This window comes from Schistocerca gregaria, chromosome 3 (assembly GCF_023897955.1).
Source record: "Schistocerca gregaria isolate iqSchGreg1 chromosome 3, iqSchGreg1.2, whole genome shotgun sequence".
NCBI lineage: Eukaryota > Metazoa > Arthropoda > Insecta > Orthoptera > Acrididae > Schistocerca > Schistocerca gregaria.
Window position 1 is genome coordinate 853,137,411 of NC_064922.1, and position 24,009 is coordinate 853,161,419.

Genomic DNA, 24,009 nt, shown 5'->3' on the forward strand with positions numbered 1-24,009 from the left:
TACCCAGTCTCTACTGACTTCATTGTCAACGGGACATTAAACACTAATCTCCTCCTTCTCCATTGTTTTGGATAGGTACAGTGGTGTTACTCCTAGTGTATTGGTGTGAGGAACCATCAGGTATGACTTCAGGTTATGGTTGGCAGTAGTTAAAGGAACTTTGACAGCAGAACAGTACATCATGGACATCCTGCATCCCCATATGTACACTACGTGGTTAAAAGTTTCCGGACACTTAGCTGAAGATGACTTAAAAGTTCATGGTGCCCTCCATCGTTAATGCTGGAATTCAATATGATGTTGGCCCACCCTTAGCCTTGATGACAGCTTCCACTCTTGCAGGCATACGTTCAATCAGGTGCTGGGTTTCTTGAGGAATGGCAGTCCATTCTCCATGGAGTGCTGCACTGAGGAGAGGTATCGATGTCTGTCAGTGAGGCCCGGCATGAAGTCAACATTCCAAAACATCAAAAAGATGTTCAATAGGATTCAGATCAGCACTCTGTGCAGGCCAGTCCATTACAGGGATGTTATCATCATGTAACCACTGTGCGACGGGACGTGCATTATGAACAGGTGCTCAATCATGTTAAAAGATGCAATTTCCATCCCTGCATTGCTCTTCAACAGTGGGAAGCAAGAAGGTGCTTAAAACATCAATGTAGGCCTGTGTTGTGATAGTACCATGCAAAACAACAAGGGGTGCAAGCCCGCTCCATGAAAAACATGATCACACCATAATGCCACCGCCTCCGAACTTTACTGTTGGCACTGCACACACTGGCAGACGACATTCACCATGCATTCACCATACCCACACCCTGCCATCAGATCACCACATAACGTTTTTCCACTGTTCAGCCACCCTATATTTATGCTCCTTACACCAAGCGAGGCGTCATTTGGCATTTACTGGCATGATGTGTGGCTTATCAGCAGCCGCTCAACCATGAAATCCAAGTTTTCTCACTTCTCGCCTAACTGTCATTGTACTTGCAGTGGATCCTGATGCAGTTTGGAATTGCTGTGTGACGGTCTGGATAGATGTTTGTCTATTACACATTATGACCCCTCTTGAACCATCGGCAGTCTCAGTCAATGGATGAAGTCGGCCTGTACACTTTTGCGCTGGATGAGTCCCTTCATGTTTCCACTTCACTATCACATCAGAAACAGTGGACCTAGGGATGTTTAAGAGTGTGGAAATCTCGTGTACAGTTGATGACACAAATGACACCAAATCACCTGATCACATTCGAAGTCCGTCAGTTTGGCAGAGCGCCCCATTCTGCTCTCTCACGATGTCTAATGACTACTGAAGTCACTGATATGGAGTACCTGGCAGTAGGTGACAGCACAATGGACATAATATGAAAAACCTATGTTTTTGGGGGTGTCTGGATACTTTTGACCACGTAGTGTACCTCTAATGCAACAATATCATGCTGCCAATCTTCAACAGGAAAATGCTTGTACACAAATGGCACATGTCTATTTTTACTGTCTGCATGATGCTGAGGTACTTATGGGGCCATTAAAATCTCACATCTGTCACCAGCTGAACATATATGGAAACAGATCAGAGATTGACTTTATCGCAGTGCCTGTATACGGGATACTGAGGAACAGCTACAACATCTGTGGGCTACCTTGCCTCAGAAGAGGATACAACAGCTTCGTGAGACTCTTCCAAAATTAATCAATGCATGCAATCATATCAGAGGAGGCACAATGTCATACCAACTGGGCTCGTGTAGCTAGTGTCTTTACAAATTTGGCTCGATATTGTAATTACTAAAAAAACATTTAAATCCCTCTCAAAACATTGAGTTTCATTTTGCTTCCTCCTCTCCTTCTGGGTGCTTCATTTTTTGTCATTCAGTGTATAACTGACAATATGAAATAAAATTGATATTACACAAAATCTGTCTTCTGCACAACTTCAGTGCAATAATATGATCAATGTAAATTAGTGTTTTAAAATGATTTTTCTAATTTTTCTATATAAAATTGTGTGGCTACAGTAGACTAATAACTTCATAGCCTCCTCAGTGTACTGAACATTTATATGTTTTGTGACAATTTTCTATAATCTTTTAAATGAAAACAAGTTTGAAATTTTTTCCTTTATTCCACATCCATGAGGACCATTTCATTTGGACCTGTGGAAGGTGCACTAGCATGACATTCTTTTCCTCTATAAATATTTACTATGTATTCTTGTTTTCTGGCATGTTATACATCCTACAGGATCTTCTCACAATGGATATACGAGACGAAACGTATATCTAATATGAAATTAAAACTAATCATGTGTAGGATACTGAGAAACTGCCAACAGGAGACATGACATACAAAACACTTCTACAGTCTGTATCTGTATATTGTTGAAATGTATTGAATCCATATCAGGTCAGATGAACAGGGGGCATTAAGCATATACAAAAAAAAGTTGCTGGAAATGATAATGGCCTGACAGAGAGAGTGTGACAGAAATGTTGGAAAAACAAAGCTGCCATAGACTGAAAGGAAGATGTCGTGCATGTTGCAACAACCTGCTTATAAAAATTCAAGAACCACATTTCATGACAGGAGCTACAAATATTTATCAGCTCTCTATCTGTCTATATAATAGGGATTGTACAAACAGAATTAAATGTATAACAGCTAGCACGCAGTTGTACAAGCAGTTGTCCTTCCCACACACTGTCCATGAGTGGGACAAGAAGAAACCTTAATACAGTATATTGTACAATAAATGTGCTATCTGCCACAATCTTCACAGTAATTTGCTGAGTATGGGTGTAGAAGTATATGTTTATAGCAGTTCAAGGATAACTAATAATTAATGTGGTTTCTAACAGTTGCTACACTTTGTTACTATACAACCTGATTCATTCTACATGCCTGAAGGCTCTCCTCCTGATGAGAGCTACAAAACATTATCGGCATCTAATCTATATACGTACTATGAAAGCCACCATGCGGTGTATGGCAGACAGTACCTTGTACCACTACTAGTAATTTCCTTTCCTATTTCATTCACAGGGGGAAAATGATTGCTATACACCTTCGTATGAGCGCTAATTTCTCTCATCTTATCTTTGTGGCCCTTACTCAAAATGTACGTGGGTACCCGTAGAGTAGATCTACAGTTGTTCTAAAAAGCTGGTTCTATAAATTCCACAACAGTGCCTCTTGAAAAGAACATTGTCTTTCCTCCAGGGATTCTCATTTGAGTTAATGAAGCATTCCCGTAATACGAGCACACTGATTGAACTTGCCAGTAACAAATCTGGCAACACATCTCTGAATTGCTTTGATATCTGGGGGGGGGGGGGGAGGGGGGGGGGGATACCAGACACTCAAGCAGTATACAAGAACAGTCCCACTAATGTTCTATATGCCATATCCTTTATAGGTATGTTACACTTCCCCAAATAAAATGAAGTTGAGCATTCACCTTTCCTACTAACAGTCTGACACACTCATTCCATTTTGTATCACTTTGCAACATTAAGCCTAGATATTTAATCAATGAGACTGTCAATCACCACATTACTAATGCTGCACTCAAACATACTGGATTGTTTCTCCTAATCAGCCACATTAACTTACATTTTCTTACATTTAGAGCCAGCTGCCATTCATCACACCATCTAGAAACTCTGTCTAAGTCACCTCATGTCCTAATACAGTCACTCAAGAACTACGCCATCCTGTACCCCACAGCATCATCATGAAACAGTTGCAGATTGCTGCCATCCCTGTCCACCAGATCATTTATGTATACAGAAAATAATAGTGTTGCTGCCTATCACATTTCCCTGGCAGACTCTGATGATTCCCTGTTCACTGATGAACACTCACCATTGAGGGTAAAAAAACTGGGTTCTATTACTTACAAATTCTTTCAGTCACTCACATATCTGATAACTTAATCCGTCTGCTCGGACCTTCACCAACAGTCTGCAGTGGGGCACCATGTCAAACACTTTCTGGAAATTTAGGAATATGGAATCTGTCTGCTGCCTTCCATCCATGGTTAGCAGGATACCATGTGAAAAAAGGGCTAGCTTAGTTTCGCACAAGCGATGCTTTCTAAATCTGTGCTGATTTGTGAACAGAAGCTTTTCTGTCTTAAGTAAATTTATTATATTTGAACTCAGGATGTGTTCTAGAATTCTGCAGCAGACTAATGTTAAGGACATTGATCTGTAATTAAGTGGGTCCATTCTTTTACCTTGCTAATATACTGGAGTTGGGCATTTTTTTCTAGTCACTTGGTATTTTGTGTGGGAAGAAAATGGTTCAAATGGCTCTGAGCACTATGGCACTCAACTGCTGTGGTCATCAGTCCCCTAGAACTTAGAACTACTTAAACCTAACTAACCTAAGGACATCACACACATCCATGCCTGAGGCAGGATTCAAACCTGCGACCGTAGCCGTCGCACGGTTCCGGACTGCGCGCCTAGAACCGCGAGACCACCATGGCCGGCATTGCATGGGAAGAGAGATTCGCAATAAATGCTAAGCTAAGGGAGGGGCCAAAGCCACAGAATACTCTCTGTAAAACCAAATTGGGATCCCATCTGGACCTGGTGACTTGCATCCAACTCTTTCAGTGACTTCTCTATACCAGGGATGCCTATTTCTATGTTTCCCACAGGGAGTCTGTGTGACAGTCAAACAATGGTATATTTGTATGATTCTCTTGATTCGTAAATGTGAAATTTAAAACTTCAGCTTTCCTTATGCCGTCTTCTACCTGGTTGATGAGTGAGTAAATAGAAAGAGAGAAGCCTTCATCCACTTAGTGATTTTATGTATGAACAAAATTTTCTCGGGATCTCAGCATGAGCTTTTGCTAAGGTACTACAGTGGAAGTTATATGCTTCACACATTGATCTTCTTCCAGAGGCATGACTTTCTATTAACTTTTGACTGTCAACCTTTGCTCTTTCTTTCTTGAACCGTGAGTGCAACAATATCTGTTTCCTGAGCATTTCCTGAATTTGATTATTAAACCATGGAAGGCCTTTTCCATCCTTAATCCACTTACATGGCACATACATCTGCAGAGTGTGATTAACAATCAGTTTAAATTCTGCCCTTAATTCCTCTATCTCTGTCACATTGGAACTAAATGATGTGCATTCATTGTCTAAGTGGGATGCTAACAACTGCTTTGACTTCGTAACCATTGTCGCTATGGTGCTACCATGAACAGTAATCCCTGTCTCTGTACTAACACTGTTGATAAGGTCAGGCCCGTTTGTAGTTACAAGGTCTAAAATACTTAAGTTGCATTTGGTTTGTCTTACCAGTTGTTCAAGGCAGTTTTAGGAAAAATGTTACCAAAAGTACTTCACAAGACTGTCTGTCTGTACCACTTGCATTGAATCCACAGATGTTTCTGTTTATACTCAATAGATTAAAGTATCAGGCAACTAATACTGTATGATCTGGATATTTCTGCACTATTAAGCTTGGACTTCTCTTGAATAATTCTAAAACTTTTACAGTGGAATCAAGTGGCTGGAAAGAATTGCTGATAATTAACTTGAGTTCACCTAGGCCTGCTACTCATGTCCAGTAAATTCAGACTCAATTTTGACCTCAGTCGGTATAACATTTTTGTTGACAATAATGAACACTCCCTCTCCTGTGGTTGCTAATCTGTCTTTTGGATAGACATTCTGTGCTTCATACGATGAAATTGCTCTGAATGTAGTAACTGAATGCTACTATTAATTCAGCATTTAGGTCCACAATAGCAGAAGAATGTTTACCTTCCATAGTTCCTTAAAGGTGGTCAATTACATGCTTTATAATTAAACACTTTCGCACGCCAGGGCACACTATAACAGAAATGTAGCAACATAATAAGGAATAACAAATAACATTTATTAAGAGTATGTCACAGAATGGCATGTAGTTTCAGTACAATTTGATGCATGATGCTTGATGTCCTAAACCTAATACAATGAAATCTACATAAGTTTTGCTGTCTCTTAGCAGTGTACAGTGTTGCCACAATAACTGATAGTAACATGCAGACATATTTGACAGGCCAAATAATTCATAAATAGCGACTGCTAAGTTGGAAGGTAGTCTTTAGAGTACTGTAATGAGCTGAATAATGGCAGGCAGCCAGCAGACCTCAGTTTGGAACTTGAAGCAATCATTGCTTTACACATGACTGCAGGTAGCAGCATATGCACAGTACACCACCACCGTGCTGCTCATAACACACTTTTTGTCTGGTTCAACTGTACAGTTCGTTTTAAAAATGGAGTTGTACAATCAGTCCAAGTGACATGTGGAAACGGGTGAGTGAGGTAGGAGGACTGGAGAGATGGGTGTTGTACAATTGTGTACTTTTTAAATTATCATTGGTATTGTATAGTTAGATCATACACTCCTGGAAATTGAAATAAGAACACCGTGAATTCATTGTCCCAGGAAGGGGAAACTTTATTGACACATTCCTGGGGTCAGATACATCACATGATCATACTGACAGAACCACAGGTACATAGACACAGGCAACAGAGCATGCACAATGTCGGCACTAGTACAGTGTATATCCACCTTTCACAGCAATGTAGGCTGCTATTCTCCCATGGAGACAATCGTAGAGATGCTGGATGTAGTCCTGTGGAACGGCTTGCCATGCCATTTCCACCTGGCGCCTCAGTTGGACCAGCGTTCGTGCTGGACGTGCAGACCGTGTGAGACGACGCTTCGTCCAGTCCCAAACATGCTCAATGGGGGACAGATCCGGAGATCTTGCTGGCCAGGGTAGTTGACTTACACCTTCTAGAGCACGTTGGGTGGCACGGGATACATGCGGACGTGCATTGTCCTGTTGGAACAGCAAGTTCCCTTGCCGGTCTGGGAATGGTAGAACGATGGGTTTGATGACGGTTTGGATGTACCGTGCACTATTCAGTGTCCCCTCGACGATCACCAGAGGTGTACGGCCAGTGTAGGAGATCACTCCCCACACCATGATGCCGGGTGTTGGCCCTGTGTGCCTCGGTCGTATGCAGTCCTGATTGTGGCGCTCACCTGCACGGTGCCAAACACGCATATGACCATCATTGGCACCAAGGCAGAAGCGACTCTCATCGCTGAAGACGACACGTCTCCATTCGTTCCTCCATTCACGCCTGTCGCGACACCACTGGAGGCGGGCTGCACGATGTTGGGGCGTGAGCGGAAGACGGCCTAACGGTGTGCGGGACCGTAGCCCAGCTTCATGGAGACGGTTGCGAATGGTCCTCGCCGATACCCCAGGAGCAAGAGTGTCCCTAATTTGCTGGGAAGTGGCGGTGCGGTCCCCTACGGCACTGCGTAGGATCCTACAGTCTTGGCGTGCATTCGTGCGTCGCTGCGGTCCGGTCCCAGGTCGACAGGCACGTGCACCTTCCACCGACCACTGGCGACAACATCGATGTACTGTGGAGACCTCACGCCCCACGTGTTGAGCAATTCGGCGGTACGTCCACCCGGCCTCCCGCATGCCCACTATACGCCCTCGCTCAAAGTCCGTCAACTGCACATACGGTTCACGCCCACCCTGTCGCGGCATGCTACCAGTGTTAAAGACTGCAATGGAGCTCCGTATGCCACGGCAAACTGGCTGACACTGACGGCAGCGGTGCACAAATGCTGCGCAGCTAGCGCCATTCGACGGCCAACACTGCGGTTCCTGGTGTGTCCGCTGTGCCGTGCGTGTGATCATTGCTTGTACAGCCCTCTCGCCTCTCGCAGTGTCCGGAGCAAGTATGGTGGGTCTGACACACCGGTGTCAATAAGTTCTTTTTTCCATTTCCAGGAGTGTATTTGTTCAATATTCTGCTGTATTTTTTCTCCAAAGGAAAGAATAATATATGTTATCACACATTATGTTTTTAGTGTTTGATATTTAGTGTGTTTTGAGTAAATGTAGAATTATATCTGTTTCTCTCAGAAATAGAGGACAGAATCATACTGACCTAATTGTGAAGCACATGTAGAACATTTGTACAAGTTGTACTTTCAAAATTCTCTTTCTACTTAGTATGCATTTACTACCCATTTCTGCTCATTTTAGACAAAGGAAAAATCCAGGATGGAATGTATCAATGTCATGAAAAGGGTAGTCATATAGCAGAGATGGTGAGTCACAGATAGGCACAACAAAGACTGTCAGAAAGTGAGCTTTTGACCAACAAGGTAGTGTTCAATAGTGATAAGGCCATAGGCATTCCCAAAACCCAATGAATTACAAACCAACAACATTCTTCCTAGTCACTATGACCAACTATATCCTCACCCACAATTTCTTCTCCTTTGTAGGCACTACCTGCAAAGAAATCCGAGGTACAGCTATGGGAGCCACACGACACCATCCTATGCCAACCTATTCAGGGACCGTCTAGAGGAATCTTTCTTAAACACTCAGAATCCCAAATGCCTCACTTGGTTCAGATTCACTGATGACATCTTCATGATCTGGATCAAGGATGAGGACAGCCTATCCACATTCCTCCAGAATCACAATACCTTCTGCCCCATTCACTTCACCTGGTCACACATAACCCAACAAGCCACCCTCCTAGATGTTGACCTCCACCTCAAAGATGGCTAGATCAGTACCTCTGTCCCTATCAAACCTACCAGAAATACCTCCACTTCGACAACTGCTACTGATTCCATACCAAGAAGTCCCTTCCATACAGCCTAGCCAACCATGGTTGTCACATCTGTAGAGACAAAGCAGTCTCTCTTGAAATATACTGAGAGTCTCACTGAGGCCTTCACAGATCGTAATTACCCTCCAAACATTGTACAGGAACAGATCTTCCATACCTTATCTTTCCACCCACACAACAGCTTCCAAAGTCCTACCATTCTGCCACAGAGGAGCAGTCCCCTTGTGGCTTAGTACCACCCAGGACTGGAGCAATTGAATCACATTCTTCGCCAGAGTTTTTACTACCTCTCATTGTGCCTTGAAATGTGGAATATCTTACCCACTATCCTTCCCATCCCCTCCCCCTCCCCCTCCTCACACACAGTGCCATTCTGCTGCCTACCAAACCTACACAATATTCATGTCCATCCCTACACAGCCTCTGCTCTCCACCCCTTGCCTCATGACTCTAATCCATGTAACAGACCTAGATGCAAGACCTGTCCCATAGAACCTCCCACCACCACTTACTCCAGTTTGGTCACAAGCATCACCTATTTCATCAAAGGCAGGGCTACCTGTGAAACTAGTCACATGATCTACAAGCTAAGCTGCAACCACTGTGCTGCATTCTACAGGGACATGATAACCAGCAAGCTGTCTATCTGCATGAATAGCCATCAACAAACTGGGGCCAAGAAACAGATGCACCACCGCATTGCTGAACACACCATCCAACATGATGTTCTTCATTTCAATGACTGCTTCACAGCCTATGCCATGTGGATCCTTTTCACCAACACCATTGCACAAGTTGTAACTCTCCTTGCAATATATCCTACGTTCTCCTAACCCTCCTGGCCTCAACCATTGTTAGTCATTGTCTTTGCCCATCTAGCCTCTTCCCTGTTTCAATTCTTCACAGCCCTCTATTCCACCAACACACCCTCATTCCTTTTACTTCTCTCCTTTCCCACAACCCCCCCTTCCCCTCCTGTACTCCATCTAACCTCCTGACTGCACCTAGCTGCCCTATCCTCTCTCCACCTCATCTTCGTACGCTCCTTCCTACAATTAGCATTTTACTGTGCTCCATCTCTACCCTGCTATCTCTTCCCCACTGCCCCAGCCTTCTCCTTATGCCCACCACCCAGCTTTCTCTTCCATCATGTGCTGCTCCTCACAGTCTGGCTTCAGCTACTAGAGACTGTAGTCACATGTGTGAGTTGTGTTTGTGTGAGTGTGTGTGTTGCTTATTTTCAACAAAAGCCTTGTTGGCTGAAAGGTCACTTTCTGAAAGTGCCTATCTGTGACTCAGCATCTCTGTTCATTTTAAGTGATAATGGCAGTTATTATAAAAATTGGAAAGAATTATCTGTCATTAAAAAAAGAAATCTATTTATAAAATAATGCATGGACCTCAACCAGAGATTAGATTTAGAATTCTAGACACATGCTGTCTACAGCTCACCTGACTGTTACCTTCTATTTACAGCTGTTGCTGATCTTCTCATCCTGATTCTCTGGGGTGTTCAGTATGCAGTTACACTGGCAGACAATGTAGCATTTGCACAGGTCATTGCTGGCCAATATTTATCAGATGGGCATGCAGCACTTGGATATTCCTATTGGTCAGTATGAAGTCAGCCATAGTAACTACTAGTAATGTAATTTACTTTAGTAAGCCCCAGCACCATCTCCTTAGCACCTGAACAGTTCCTTGCAGCACAATGCAATATTGTTAAAACACATAGTTATTACTAATAAATTTATCACTGAGAAATATGGAAGGAAAGGAAAAAATCAGTTAAAATAAACATATGCTTTTAGAGGACATGGAATTAGAAAAGACAGTGAAAGCAGCCAGCCATTAAAAATTATGAAGAGCTGATTTTAAAATTCTAATTCTTGGTTAGATTTTGTTGCTTTTATTTATTTTCAATATTTTGTTATTCTTTTTAAATTTTATTTTAACACCCAGAAGAAAAAAAGTCTAAATCCAAGAGCTAAATACTTTTTGTTACATATTACATATCAGAATGGCATAAAATGCTGCATGATGAACATATTAAGTGAAGCTTCAGTCCTTGAAAAAAACTAACAGGTGCAATATTTCTTAATGATTGTAAGTTTTTGCTGCACATGGAAGACTGAGGACTGGGACATATTCTTAGAGGAACCTAGAAAACAGAAATTATGTGAATGAAAGAATAAGTGTTGTGTGGGTATGTCCTACCATTCCATCATGAATGACAATGTGCTGATAACCTATGTTGCACAGCACAGAAAATTGAGGTTCAGATGTATGTGGGTGGTTCATGGTGTGGGTTCCTGTAGTCATGTCCTAGTTCATGAAACACGGGCAATGTATAAGTGGCCAAGTAAGTGGTCCTGACAGTCAGGATACCAGTTACTTTGGAAGAAGGCTGGGCATCTCAGACATATTCTGAGTCATGGCCACCTTTGTGCTCATACGGCAAAGACTACCAAATCCACCGGTTAGTCCCTCAACCGTTAGGGGTCAAACCCAATGGGACTCGGGGCAAGTAAGGCTAGCAACATGCTTCCCTGGTACTTTAAATATGATGCTGGCAACAATCAGAGCAAAATGCCTCGGACCTTTGGAGGTGACGGAGTCCCACCTCTAACTGACAAACCAGGGACTCCTAAGATACGACTTGGCAAACAAATGGTAATGAGATGTGGAGCTATTAATATGAATGGGGGCTACTCAGGGAAGAAGGTAGAGCTGGCAGAGGCTGTAAGTAAGATGGGGTTGGACGTTTTAGCTGTTAGTGACATTCGGGTAAGGAGTGAGAAAGAAGAGGAATTGGGAGAATACAAGATCTACCTGTCAGGAGTCAAAGCAGGAATAGCACAATGGGGTGTAGGGCTTTACATCAGGAAAGAAATGGAACCCAGCGTAGTTGCAATAAGGTATGTAAACGAACGACTGATGTGGATAGATTTGACAGTGTCTAGCAAGAAAACTAGGGTTGTGTCAGTATATTCGCATTGTGAAGGGACAGATCAAGAGAAGATGGATAGTTTTTATGAGGCACTCAGTGATGTAGTTGTAAGAGTAAAGGACAAGGACAGTGTTCTGCTCATGGGTGATTTTAATGCCAGGATTGGAAATCGAACAGAAGGGTATGAAAAGGTTATGGGTAAATTTGGAGAGCATATGGAGGCCAACAGGAATGGGAAACAACTCCTGGATTTCTGTGCCAGTATGAGCTTAGTAATCACAAACTCCTTTAAACATAAGAACATTCACCGGTATACTTGGGAAGGCAGGGGAACCAGATCTGTCATTGACTATATAATAACAGATCAGGAATTCAGGAAGGCTGTGAGGGACACACGTGTATTCAGGGGATTCTTTGATGACACTGATCACTATTTAATCTGCAGTGAAATTGCTATTATGAGGCCGAAAGTGCAGGAGGTCAGGTCCATATGTAGGATGATAAGAGTGAAGAAGCTTCAGGATAAGGATATCAGGCACAAGTACATAACACTGATCTCAGAAAGGTACCAGTTGGTTGAACGCAGTCAATTACAGTCATTGGAAAAGGAATGGACAAGGTACAGAGACAAAGTACTAGAAGTGGCTAAAGAATGTCTTGGAACAGTAGTGTAAAAGGTAGGATGAAGCAAACAGCTTGCTGGAATGACACAGTCAAGGCAGCCTGTAAAAAGAAAAAGAAGGCATATCAAAAATGGATACATACTAGAACTCAGGTAGACAGAGAAAGTTATGTGATTCTTGAGTTTCTCCTGGCGTATTTGATAATCAAAATATCCACAGGTGTACTGCCGGTCTATAGTATCCAACAGGCACAATATTTCGGCGATCAAACATGTCGCCATCATCAGATGAACTGACGGACTGAGCTCCTGTGAACATGCCGGCACGGAGATCCGTACGCTATGGCTGCTCAGGGGGAACTGGGTTTGGTCGCGATGGCGGCCGATTTAAATACCCTCCACCCGCAGCGTGCTCCCTCCGCCGTCCGCGCCCCGCGCCCCGGTCGCGCGGTGGAACAGATTGCGACGACGTCTGAGATGACGTCGATGGAGAATACTACCAACAAACGGAGGGAGTCGCCATGGGTAGCCCACTCTTACCAGTGGTAGCGAATTTGTACATGGAGAACTTCGAGGAGGAATCTCTGTCGTCATCCAAATGAAAAACTACTTGCTTTTTCCGTTACGTGGACGACACGTTCCTCATCTGGCCACATGGTATGGACAAACTCCTTGACTTCCTTACACATCTAAACTCCATACACCCCAACATCAAATTCACTATAGAGACTGAAACGGAGGGTAAATTACCTTTCCTTGACGTCTTGATGAAGAGAAGGGCTAACGGCACCCTAGGTCATGGGGTGTATCGGAAGACAACGCACACTGATCTGTATTTGCACGCAGACAGTTGCCACCACCCTTCACAGAGGAATGGGGTACTTAAAACTAGTACATAGGGCAAAACTAGTACATAGGGCGCGCACTATCTCTGACACTGAGAGTCTACCCCAGGAATTGGAACATCTGAGAACTGTATTTCGAAAAAATGGGTACTCAGAGTGGCAGATTCAACGTGCTCTCCGCCCAACCACTGCAGCACAACCTGTTGAGATGGATGAAGTCACGAGGGAGGAGGTAGGCACTGCAATTATTCCATACACAGGCGCACTCTCGGGGAAAATCACCCGCATTCTGAAGAAACACCGGGTAAGAACTGTGTTTTGTCCTCCGAATAAAACTCGTGCACTGGTGGGGAGCGCCAAAGATGACTTCGGTTTGAGGAAGGCCGGCGTGTACCAGATTCCGTGTCAATGTGGCAAGTTGTATATTGGTCAGACGATGCGTACCGTCCAGGATCGATGCCGTGAACACCAGAGGCATACTCGACTGATGTATCCGAGCAAGTCGGCGGTCGCTGAACATTTTTTGTCGGAAAATCACGCTATGGAGTATGACCACTCGAGGATTCTGGTACAGACGTCGAGATACTGGGACAACGTTGTTAGAGAGGCCATCGAAATTCGCACCAATGATGACCTCATAAACCGTCACTGTGGCTATAATCTTAGCAAGGCTTGGAAACCAGCGATTGGGTTAATCAAGAGTAAATTGAGCAAACGTATAGTTGTGATGACCACGGCGGACAGAGCCATCACACCGACGTCATCTCAGACGCCGTCGCAATCTGTTCCACCGCGCGACCGTGGCGCGGGGCGCGGACGGCGGAGGGAGCGCGCCGCGGGTGGAGGGTATTTAAATCGGCCGCCGCTGCGACCGAACCCAGTTCCCCCTGAGCAGCCATAGCGTACGGATCTGCGTGCCGGCATGTTCACAGGAGCTCAGTCCGTCAGTTCACCTGATGATGGCGACATGTTTGATCGCCAAAATATTGTGCCCGTTGGACACTATAGACTGGCAGTACACCCGTGGATATTTTGATTAGAGAAAGTTATGTTGAAGAAAGAAACAAAGCCAAACAGATAATTGCAGCATGCAAGAAGAAATCTTGTGAAGACTTTGGAAACAGGTTGGAGACTTTGGGTCAAGCTGCTGGAAAACCATTCTGGAGTGTAATTAGCAGTCCTCGAAAGTGAGGTAAGAAAGGAATGACAAGTATTTTGGACAGGTCAGGAAAACTGCTGGTGAATCCTGTGGATGCCTTGGGCAGATGGAGGGAATATTTTGAAGAGTTGCTCAATGTAGGTGAGAATACTAACAGTAATGTTTCAGATTTCGAGGTAGAATGGGATAGGAATGGTGATGGAAACAGGATCACATTTGAGGAAGTGGAGAAAATGGTCAATAGATTGCAGTGCAATAAAGCAGCTGGGGTGGATGAAATTAAGTCAGAACTCATCAAATACAGTGGAATGGCAGGTCTTAAATGGTTACACAGGATAATTGAAATGGCCTGGGAGTCGGGACAGGTTCCATCAGACTGGACAAAAGCAGTAATCACACCAATCTTTAAACATGGAAACAGAAAAGATTGTAACAACTCCAGAGGTATCTCTTTAATCAGCGTTGTGGGTAAAATCTTCTCAGATATTGTTGAAAGGAAAGTGCGAGTATTAGTTGAGGACCAATTGGAAGAAAGTCAGTGTGGGCTTAGAGGTTGTCAGGACCAGATCTTTAGCTTAACGGCAAATAATGGAGAAGTGTTATGAGTGGAACAGGGAACTGTATCTATGCTTTATAGATCTAGAAAAGGCATATGACCGAGTTCCTAGGAGGAAGTTTTGTCTGTTATACGAGATAATGGAATAGGAGGCAAACTTTTGCAAGCAATTAAAGGTCTTTACATGGATAGTCAGGCAGCAGTTAGAGTTGACGGTAAATTGAGTTCATGGATCAGAGTAGTTTCAGGGGTAAGACAAGGCTGCAACCGGTCTCCACTGTTGTTCATATTATACACTCCTGGAAATGGAAAAAAGAACACTTGACACCGGTGTGTCAGACCCACCATACTTGCTCCGGACACTGTGAGAGGGCTGTACAAGCAATGATCACACGCACGGCACAGCGGATACGCCAGGAATCGCGGTGTTGGCCATCGAATGGCGCTAGTTGCGCAGCATTTGTGCACCGCAGCCGTCAGTGTCAGCCAGTTTGCCGTGGCATACGGAGCTCCATCGCAGTCTTTAACACTGGTAGCATGCCGCGACAGCGTGGACGTGAACCGTATGTGCAGTTGACGGACTTTAAGTGAGGGTGTATAGTGGGCATGTGGAAGGCCGGGTGGACGTACCGCCGAATTGCTCAACACGTGGGGCGTGAGGTCTCCACAGTACATTGATGTTGTCGCCAGTGGTCGGCGAAAGGTGCACGTGCCCGTCAACCTGGGACCGGACCGCAGCGACGCACGGATGCACGCCAAGACCGTAGGATCCTACGCAGTGCCGTAGGGGACCGCACCGCCACTTCCCAGCAAATTAGGGACACTGTTGCTCCTGGGGTATCAGCGAGGACCATTCGCAACCATCTCCATGAAGCTGGGCTACGGTCCCGCACACCGTTAGGCCGTCTTCCGCTCACGCCCCAACATCGTGCAGCCCGCCTACAGTGGTGTCGCGACAGGCGTGAATGGAGGGACGAATGGAGACGTGTCGTCTTCAGCGATGAGAGTCGCTTCTGCCTTGGTGCCAATGATGGTCGTATGCGTGTTTGGCGCCGTGCAGGTGAGCGCCACAATCAGGACTGCATACGACCGAGGCACACAGGGCCAACACCCAGCATCATGGTGTGGGGAGCGATCTCCTACACTGGCCGTACACCTCTGGTAATCGTCGAGGGGACACTGAATAGTGCATGGTACATCCAAACCGTCATCGAACCCATCGTTCTACCATTCCTAGACCGGCAAGGGAACTTGCTGTTCCAACAGGACAATGCACGTCCGCATGTATCCCGTGCCACCCAACGTGCTCTAGAAGGTGTAAGTCAACTACCCTGGCCAGCAAGATCTCCGGATCTGTCCCCCATTGAGCATGTTTGGGACTGGATGAAGCGTCGTCTCACGCGGTCTGCACGTCCAGCACGAACGCTGGTCCAACTGAGGCGCCGGGTGAAAATGGCATGGCAAGCCGTTCCACAGGACTAAATCCAGCATCTCTACGATCGTCTCCATGGGAGAATAGTAGCCTGCATTGCTGCGAAAGGTGGATATACACTGTACTAGTGCCTGTGTCTATGTGCCTGTGGTTCTGTCAGTGTGATCATGTGATGTATCTGACCCCAGGAATGTGTCAATAAAGTTTCCCCTTCCTGGGACAATGAATTCACGGTGTTCTTATTTCAATTTCCAGGAGTGTATATGGATCATATGTTGAAAACAATAGACTGTCTGGGTGAGATTAAGATGTGTGAACACAAAATAACCAGTCTTGCATATGCGAATGACTTAGTTGTGATGGAAGATTAAATTGAAAGTTTGCAAAGTAATATTTCAGAGCTAGATCAGAAATGTAAGAACCATGGTATGAAGATTAGCATCTCCAAAACGAAAGTAATGTCAGTGGGAAAGAGATATAAACGGATTGAGTGCCAAATAGGAGAAACAAAGTTAGAACAGGTGGACAGTTTCAAGTACTTAGGATGCATATTCTCACAGGATGGCAACATAGTGAAAGAACTGGAAGCGAGGTGTAGCAAAGCTGAATGAACTCTATAGATGTAGCAGTTAGGGCGAACAGGCTTAGATGGTGGGGTCATGTTACACACATGGGAGAAGCAAGGTTACCCAAGAGACTCATGGGTTCAGCAGTAGAGGGTAGGAGGAGTCGGGGCAGACCAAGGACAAGGTACCTGGATTCGGTTAAGAATGATTTTGAAGTAATAGGTTTAACATCAGTAGAGGCACCAATGTTAGCACTGAATAGGGGTACATGGAGGAATTTTATAAGGGGGCTATGCTCCAGACTGAACGCTGAAAGGCATAATCAGTCTTAAATTATGATGATGTATGTGAAATACTCAACTTGCAGAATGGTTTGTAATTCTGCCAACATCACTGATTAACTGAAGTAAGGCTTATAGGAAACAGGCAAATACAGAGAATTATTTGATTTACATTTTATCAACAAAGAAAGTGCACCAAAATGAAACCACTCAAAAGAGCCTTCAGCTTATGAAAGACCACACTTAGATTAAAACCTGAAGACAAGAGTGATGCAAATCGCACATTTTAATCTTTGACCTCATATTTCTGGAAATGCCTTTGTACGTGAAGTTGGCAGATGTCACACTCTTTAATTTCCTCATCAAATAATGGAGACATAATGGGCAGTGAAGTGAATGGCAGCATACTGTGGCCCACCAAGTTAAGCAACAGCAATAAGAAAAATTCTGTTTGCTTATGTTGCTCCATTTGCTATCGGTGAAATTCTTCTTGCTGCCCAAAGGAACTGGATGACTGGTGCCTCCACACTGAATGGAAAGTTCTTCTGAAATTCACTGTTCCAATGCTGCGGCAGCAAAGTGGACACAAAATGAAGTGAGCAAACTCATCATCAGTTTGGGTTAGTCCAAATAACTACATATACTATGCTCGATAACCAGACCGAGTAAGGTTGTCAGTGACACAATAGCTACCAAGACTGTTAATGTGTCTATCATTACTGAGACCAAAGCTCGATGTCATCAGCAATAAGCACCAACCATAATTCAGGCTGTACATAAAGTAACAGATCCCTGGCCAACAAGTGATGTGAGTGAGTAAACGTTTGGAACACAATTATGAGTGGATGTGACATCATCATCATCATCATCATCATCACCATCATCATCCATCCATCCATCCATCATCATCATCATCATCCTCATCATCAGTATTCTGCCCTATGGCATGTAGCACATAGCTCCCCATGCACTCCTGTCATTTGCTACCCTCTTCATTTTCTGATAATTGTTTCCTATCCTCATAAAAGCCACCACATGGTATCTTTTGTATCCTCTTCTTCTTTTGCCATTCACTATTCCCTCCATAGCATCCATTAGTAATCAATCTCTTCTCATTCAGTGACCTGATTACTTTTAAAATTTCTCTCTCTTCCCCCACTCTTCTCAGCTCCTCCTTATTTATTACTTCGTCTACTCTTTCATCCTCTTCCAAACCCACATCTCAAATGTTTATGTTCTTCTTTCTTCCTTTTTCCCCAGTGTACATCTTTCAGCTCCATTTAATACCATGTTCCATATAAACCACTTAGCCTGTCTCTTCCTCAGGTCTCTGTCCATGGACTCACAGAGAAACCTCCTCTTCTTATTAAGTGCCTTCTTAGCAATTGCTATCTGTTTTGTCACCTTCTAATTACATCTCATGTTATTCATAATTGGTTGGTTGGTTTGGAGGAGGGGACCAAACAGCAAGGTCATCGGTCCCATCCATAATTATGCTTCCCAGATTTTGAAAGCAATAAATTGTTCTATTATCTTCCTATTCTAACTTTATAGCTGTTCTCACTTTTCTTGCACTTATCAACATATACCATATGTTTGGTCTTTTTCTTATTAATTCTCATTCCAAATTACTCACAAGTCTTATTTAATTCTTTTAACATTCCAATCATAGTTTCTTCACTCTCTGCAAATACATCATATTATCTGCAAGTCAAATACATTCTGTCCTCTTAGCACCAACCTGCACTCCTCTTTTGATAACCTTCTCTTCCCTTTTTCAGTGTACCTCACATCTAGAATTCTCAGCAGTCCATTTGCATCTCTTGTGCCTTTCCTTCTTCTAAATCCATACTGTTCCTCTGCAATACTTTTTTTCCAGTCTTCTGTGAGGTCTTCTATTTATCACCCAAAGTTGAACTTCTGCTACATGAGAAATAAAACTTATGGTTCTAAAATCCTCAAATTTCTTGGCATTGCTTTTCTTCTCAGTTGGTATCATTATTGCCAACAGAAAGTCAATGACTATTCACCTTTTTCATATGTCGCATTGCATAGATAAGTGAGTCATTTTGCACCACTACTCCAAGGGCTCTTAAACAACTTGTCTGGTAATCCATCAGTTCCACTTGCTTTGTGATTCTTCATCTCTCTTAAAGCCATTTCTGCTTCTCCTTCCATGACTCAGCAACATTTTTCCTCTTTTATAACTCTCATCTCCTCTCCTAATACAATATTTTTTGGGTTTTGATCAGCCTGATGTAGGCACTCTACACATTCTTGCCACCTTCAAAACACTTCCTGTGGTTTATTAACCACTGTACCATTACTTTTTTCTGTTCCCATACTTGTCCTGCTTTTCTTTGCTTCAAAGACTAGGCCAACATCTAATCTATACATCATTTTGTATTTTCTTTCTCTTCATTTCCCTATTTCTTTACATCTCTCTTTCATCTATGTCTTCCTTGCCGTTCTGTTTTTCTCCTCTATTCATTATTCAGTGCTCTGTACAGTATTTTTCCCTTCCTCAGTCCTACTTCTTCCATTTCCTTCTTTCTTCCGTATTACCCATTCTTCCCTCATTCTTTCGAACTTCCTCACCCCTATAACTTATTCTGCAGAGTCCTTAAGGTTTTGTCCCATCCTCTTCCATTTTTCATCCACACTCTCTTCATTGGGCCCTCTATCCCATTTTGACATAAATGTGTTTTCCAACTTGGCATCATTATCTTCCCCCTTTAGTCTTTCTAGGTCAAATGCTATGCCATTCTTTATGCAGTTTTTGTACTTTTTGCAATTTATGATGTAATCATTTTGGTATCTGTTATCATTCAACCTAGAGGTCCATGTATATTTTCATCTTCTCTGATGTTCAAACAATGTGTTTCCAGTCATAAGACAATTTTCTCTGCAGAGTTTAACCAACCTTTCACTCCTCTCATTCTTATTTCTAAATCCAAACCTTCCAAAGATTCCGTCTTCTTTTCCCCCTCCTGCCACTACATTACAATCCCCCATTATGATGATACATGCATTTCTTTTTCCTTTACCCATAATGTCTTCAATCTTTTTATAGTACTTCCCTACTTGTTCATCAGTGTGTTGAGTTTGTTGGTACAGGGTGGCAATTATTGAGCTACATGAAAAAAAGTGAATTATTTACAAAGTACAGCTCTCTCTCTCTCTCTCTCTCTCTCTCTCTCTCTCACACACACACACACACACACACACACACACACACACACACACACACACACACACACACACACACACACACACGCATGCACGCACGCACACACCAAAAGATTTTGTATTCTGACATACAAAAACATTTCATGCCCACACTATGTGATTATATAATCGATACAATACAACAATATTAGATGTAATGGTTATTAAAGATTTAATGGAACATAAGCAAACATGGATAAGACTAGAAAGAAAATCAACTGTACATAGCCTATTCCAGGGTAGATCTTTAGGGCAATGAAGGAAAATCTGAATCTGAGAGAGAGAGAGAGAGAGAGAGAAAGAGAGAGAGAGAGAACACAGAGAGAGAGAGAGAGAGAGAGAGAGAGAGAGGGGGGGGGGATTGAAGCTCACTCATCCTATATGTAAGCTAGGGATAGGACATTCTTATTGCCAAGGGGACTTTCACTAACCTTAACTGAGTAACCACTTAAGCTGTCCAGCGATAGTGAGGTAGAACGAACTATCCTTTCTTCCAGGAGTGCTAGTTCTGCAAGTTACACAGAAGAGCTTCTGTGAAGTTTGAAAGGTAGGAGACAAGGTACATCTACATGACTACTCTGCAATTCACGTTTAAGTGCTTGGCAGAGGGTTCATCGAACCACAGTCATACTATCTCTACCATTCCACTCCCTAACAGGGTGCAGGAAAAACGAACACCTAAACCTTTCTGTTCGAGCTCTGATTTCTCGTATTTTATTTTGATGATCATTCCTACCTATGTAGGTTGGGCTCAACAAAATATTTTCGCATTCGGAAAAGAAAGTTGGTGACTGAAATTTCGTAAAAAGATCTCGCCGCGACGAAAAGCGTCTTTGCTGTAATGACTTCCATCTCAGTTCGCGTATCATATCTGCCACATTCTCTCCCCTATTATGTGACAATACAAAACGAGCTGCCCTTTTTTGCACACTTTCGATGTCCTTCGTCAATCCCACCTGGTAAGGATCCCACACCACGCAGCAATATTCTAACAGAGGACGAACGAATGTAGTGTAAGCTGTCTCTTTAGTGGACTTGTTGCATATTCTAAGTGTCCTGCCAATGAAACGCAACCTTTGGTTTGCCTTTCCCACAATATTATTTATGTGGTCTTTCCAACTGAAGTTGTTCGTAATTTTAACACCCAGGTACTTAGTTGAATGGACAGCCTTGAGAATTGTACTATTTATCGAGTAATCGAATTCCAACGTATTTCTTTTGGAACTCATGTGGATCACCTCACACTTTTCGTTATTTAGCGTCAACTGCCACCTGCCACACCATACAGCAATCTTTTCTAAATTGCTTTGCAACTGATACTGGTCTTTGGATGACCTTACTAGACAGTAAATTACAGCATCATCTGCGAACAACCTAAGAGAACTACTTAGATTGTCACCCAGGTCATTTATATAGATCAGGAACAGCAGAGGTCCCAGGACGCTTCCCTGGGGAACACCTGATATCACTTCAGTTACACTCGATGATTTGCCGTCTATTACTACGAACTGCGACCTTCCCGACAGGAAATCACGAATCCAGTCGCACAACTGAGACGATACCCCATAGGCCCGCAGCTTGATTAGAAGTCGCTTGTGAGGAACGGTGTCAAAAGCTTTCCGGAAATCTAGAAATATGGAATGAACTTGAAATCCCCTGTCGATAGCGGTCATTATTTAGTGCGAATAGAAGAGCTAGCTGTGTTGCACAAGAGTGATGTTTTCTGAAACTATGCTGATTACGTATCAATAGATCGTTTCCTTCGAGGTGATTCATAATGTTTGAATACAGTATATGCTCCAAAACCCTACTGTAAACCAACGTCAATGATATAGGTCTGTAGTTAGATGGATTACTCCCACTACCCTTCTTAAACACTGGTGCGACCTGCACAATTTTCGAATCTGTAGGTACAGATCTATCGGTGAGCGAGCGGTTGTTTCTGAGTGCTAAGTAGGGAGCTATTGTATCAGCGTAACCTGAAAGGAACCTGATTGGTATACAATCTGGACCTGAAGACTTGCCTGTATCAAGCGATTTGAGTTGCTTCGCAACCCCTAAGGTATCTACTTCTAAGAAACTCATGCTAGCAGCTGTTCGTGTTTCAAATTCTGGAATATTCCAGTCATCTTCCTTGGTGAAGGTATTTCGGAAAACTGCGTTCAATAACTCCGCTTTAGCGGCACAGTCGTCGGTAACAGTACCATTGGCACTGCGCAACAAAGGTATTGACTGCGTCTTGCCACTTGTGTACTTTACATATGACCAGAATGTCTTCGGATTTTCTACCAAATTTCGAGACAATGTTTCGTTGTGGAACCTATTAAAGGCATCTCGCATTGATGTACGTGCCAAATTTCGCGCGTCTGTAAATTTTAGCCAATCTTCTGGATTTCGCGTTCTTCTGAACTTCGCATGCTTTTTCCATTGCCTCTGCAACAGCGTTCGGATCTGTTTTGTGTACCACGGGGGATCCGTTCCATCTCTTACCAATTTATGATTTATGAATCTCTCAATTGCTGTTGCTACTATATCTTTGAATTTGAGCCACATCTCATCTACATTTGCATAGTCAGTTCGGAAGGAATGGAGATTCTCTCTTAGGAAGGCTTCTAGTGACACTTTATCCACTTTTTGCGTTTGTTTCTGATGGATTTGGAAGAAACGGTATTGAGCCTAGCTACAACGACCTTGTGATCACTAATCCTTGCATCAGTCATGATGCTCTCTATCAGCTCTGGATTGTTTGTGGCTAAGAGGTCAAGTATGTTTTCGCAACCATTTGCGATTTGTGTGGGTTCGTGGACTAACTGCTCGAAATAATTTTCGGAGAAAGCATTTAGGACGATCTCGGAAGATGTTTCCTGCCTACCACCGGTTATGAACAAGTATTTTTGCCAACATATCGATGGAAGGTCGAAGTCCCCACCAACTATAACCGTATGAGTGGGGTATTTAGTTGTTACAAGACTCAAATTTTCTCTGAACTGTTCCGCAGCTATATCATCGGAGTCTGGGGGTCAGTAGAAGGAGCAAATTATTAACTTAGTTCGGCTGTTAAGTATAACCTCCACCCATACCAATTCGCTCGGAGTATCTACTTCTACTTCACTACAAGATAAACCACTACTGACAGACACAAACACTCCACCACCAATTCTGCCTAATCTATCTTTCCTGAACACCGTCTGAGACTTTGTAAAAATTTCTGCAGAACTTATTTCAGGCTTTAGCCAGCTTTCTGTACCTATAACGATTTCAGCTTCTGTGCTTTCTATTAGCGCTTGAAGCTCAGGGACTTTTCCAGCACAACTACAACAATTTACAACTACAATTCCGACTGTTCCTTGATCCAAGCACGTCCTGTATTTACCATGCACCCTTTGAGATTGCAGCCCACCCCGTACTTTCCCGAGGCCATCTAACCTAAAAAAACCGCCCAGTCCACGCCACACAGCCTCCGCTACCCGTGTAGCCGCCAGCTGAGTGTAGTGAACTCCTGATCTATTCAGCGGAACCCGAAAACCCACCACCCTATGGCGCAAGTCAAGGAATCTGCAGCCAACACGGTCGCAAAACTGTCTGAGCCTCTGATTCAGACCCTCCACCCGGCTCTGCACCAAAGGTCCGCAGTCGGTTCTGTCGATGATGCTGCAGATGGTGAG

The 24,009-nt window shown here is 43.5% G+C and overlaps 1 protein-coding gene across 3 annotated transcripts in view; it reads left to right on the forward strand.

Moving 5' to 3' along the window:
• The window catches only part of LOC126354802 (uncharacterized), a 136,570-nt gene that overhangs the window by 108,996 nt on the left and 3,565 nt on the right, over positions 1–24,009 (forward strand). For all 3 annotated transcript variants that reach the window (XM_050004719.1, XM_050004720.1, XM_050004718.1), the window contains exon 5: positions 10,182–10,317. In XM_050004719.1, coding sequence (XP_049860676.1) covers positions 10,182–10,317 — 136 coding nt within the window. The remainder of the gene's footprint in view (positions 1–10,181; positions 10,318–24,009) is intronic.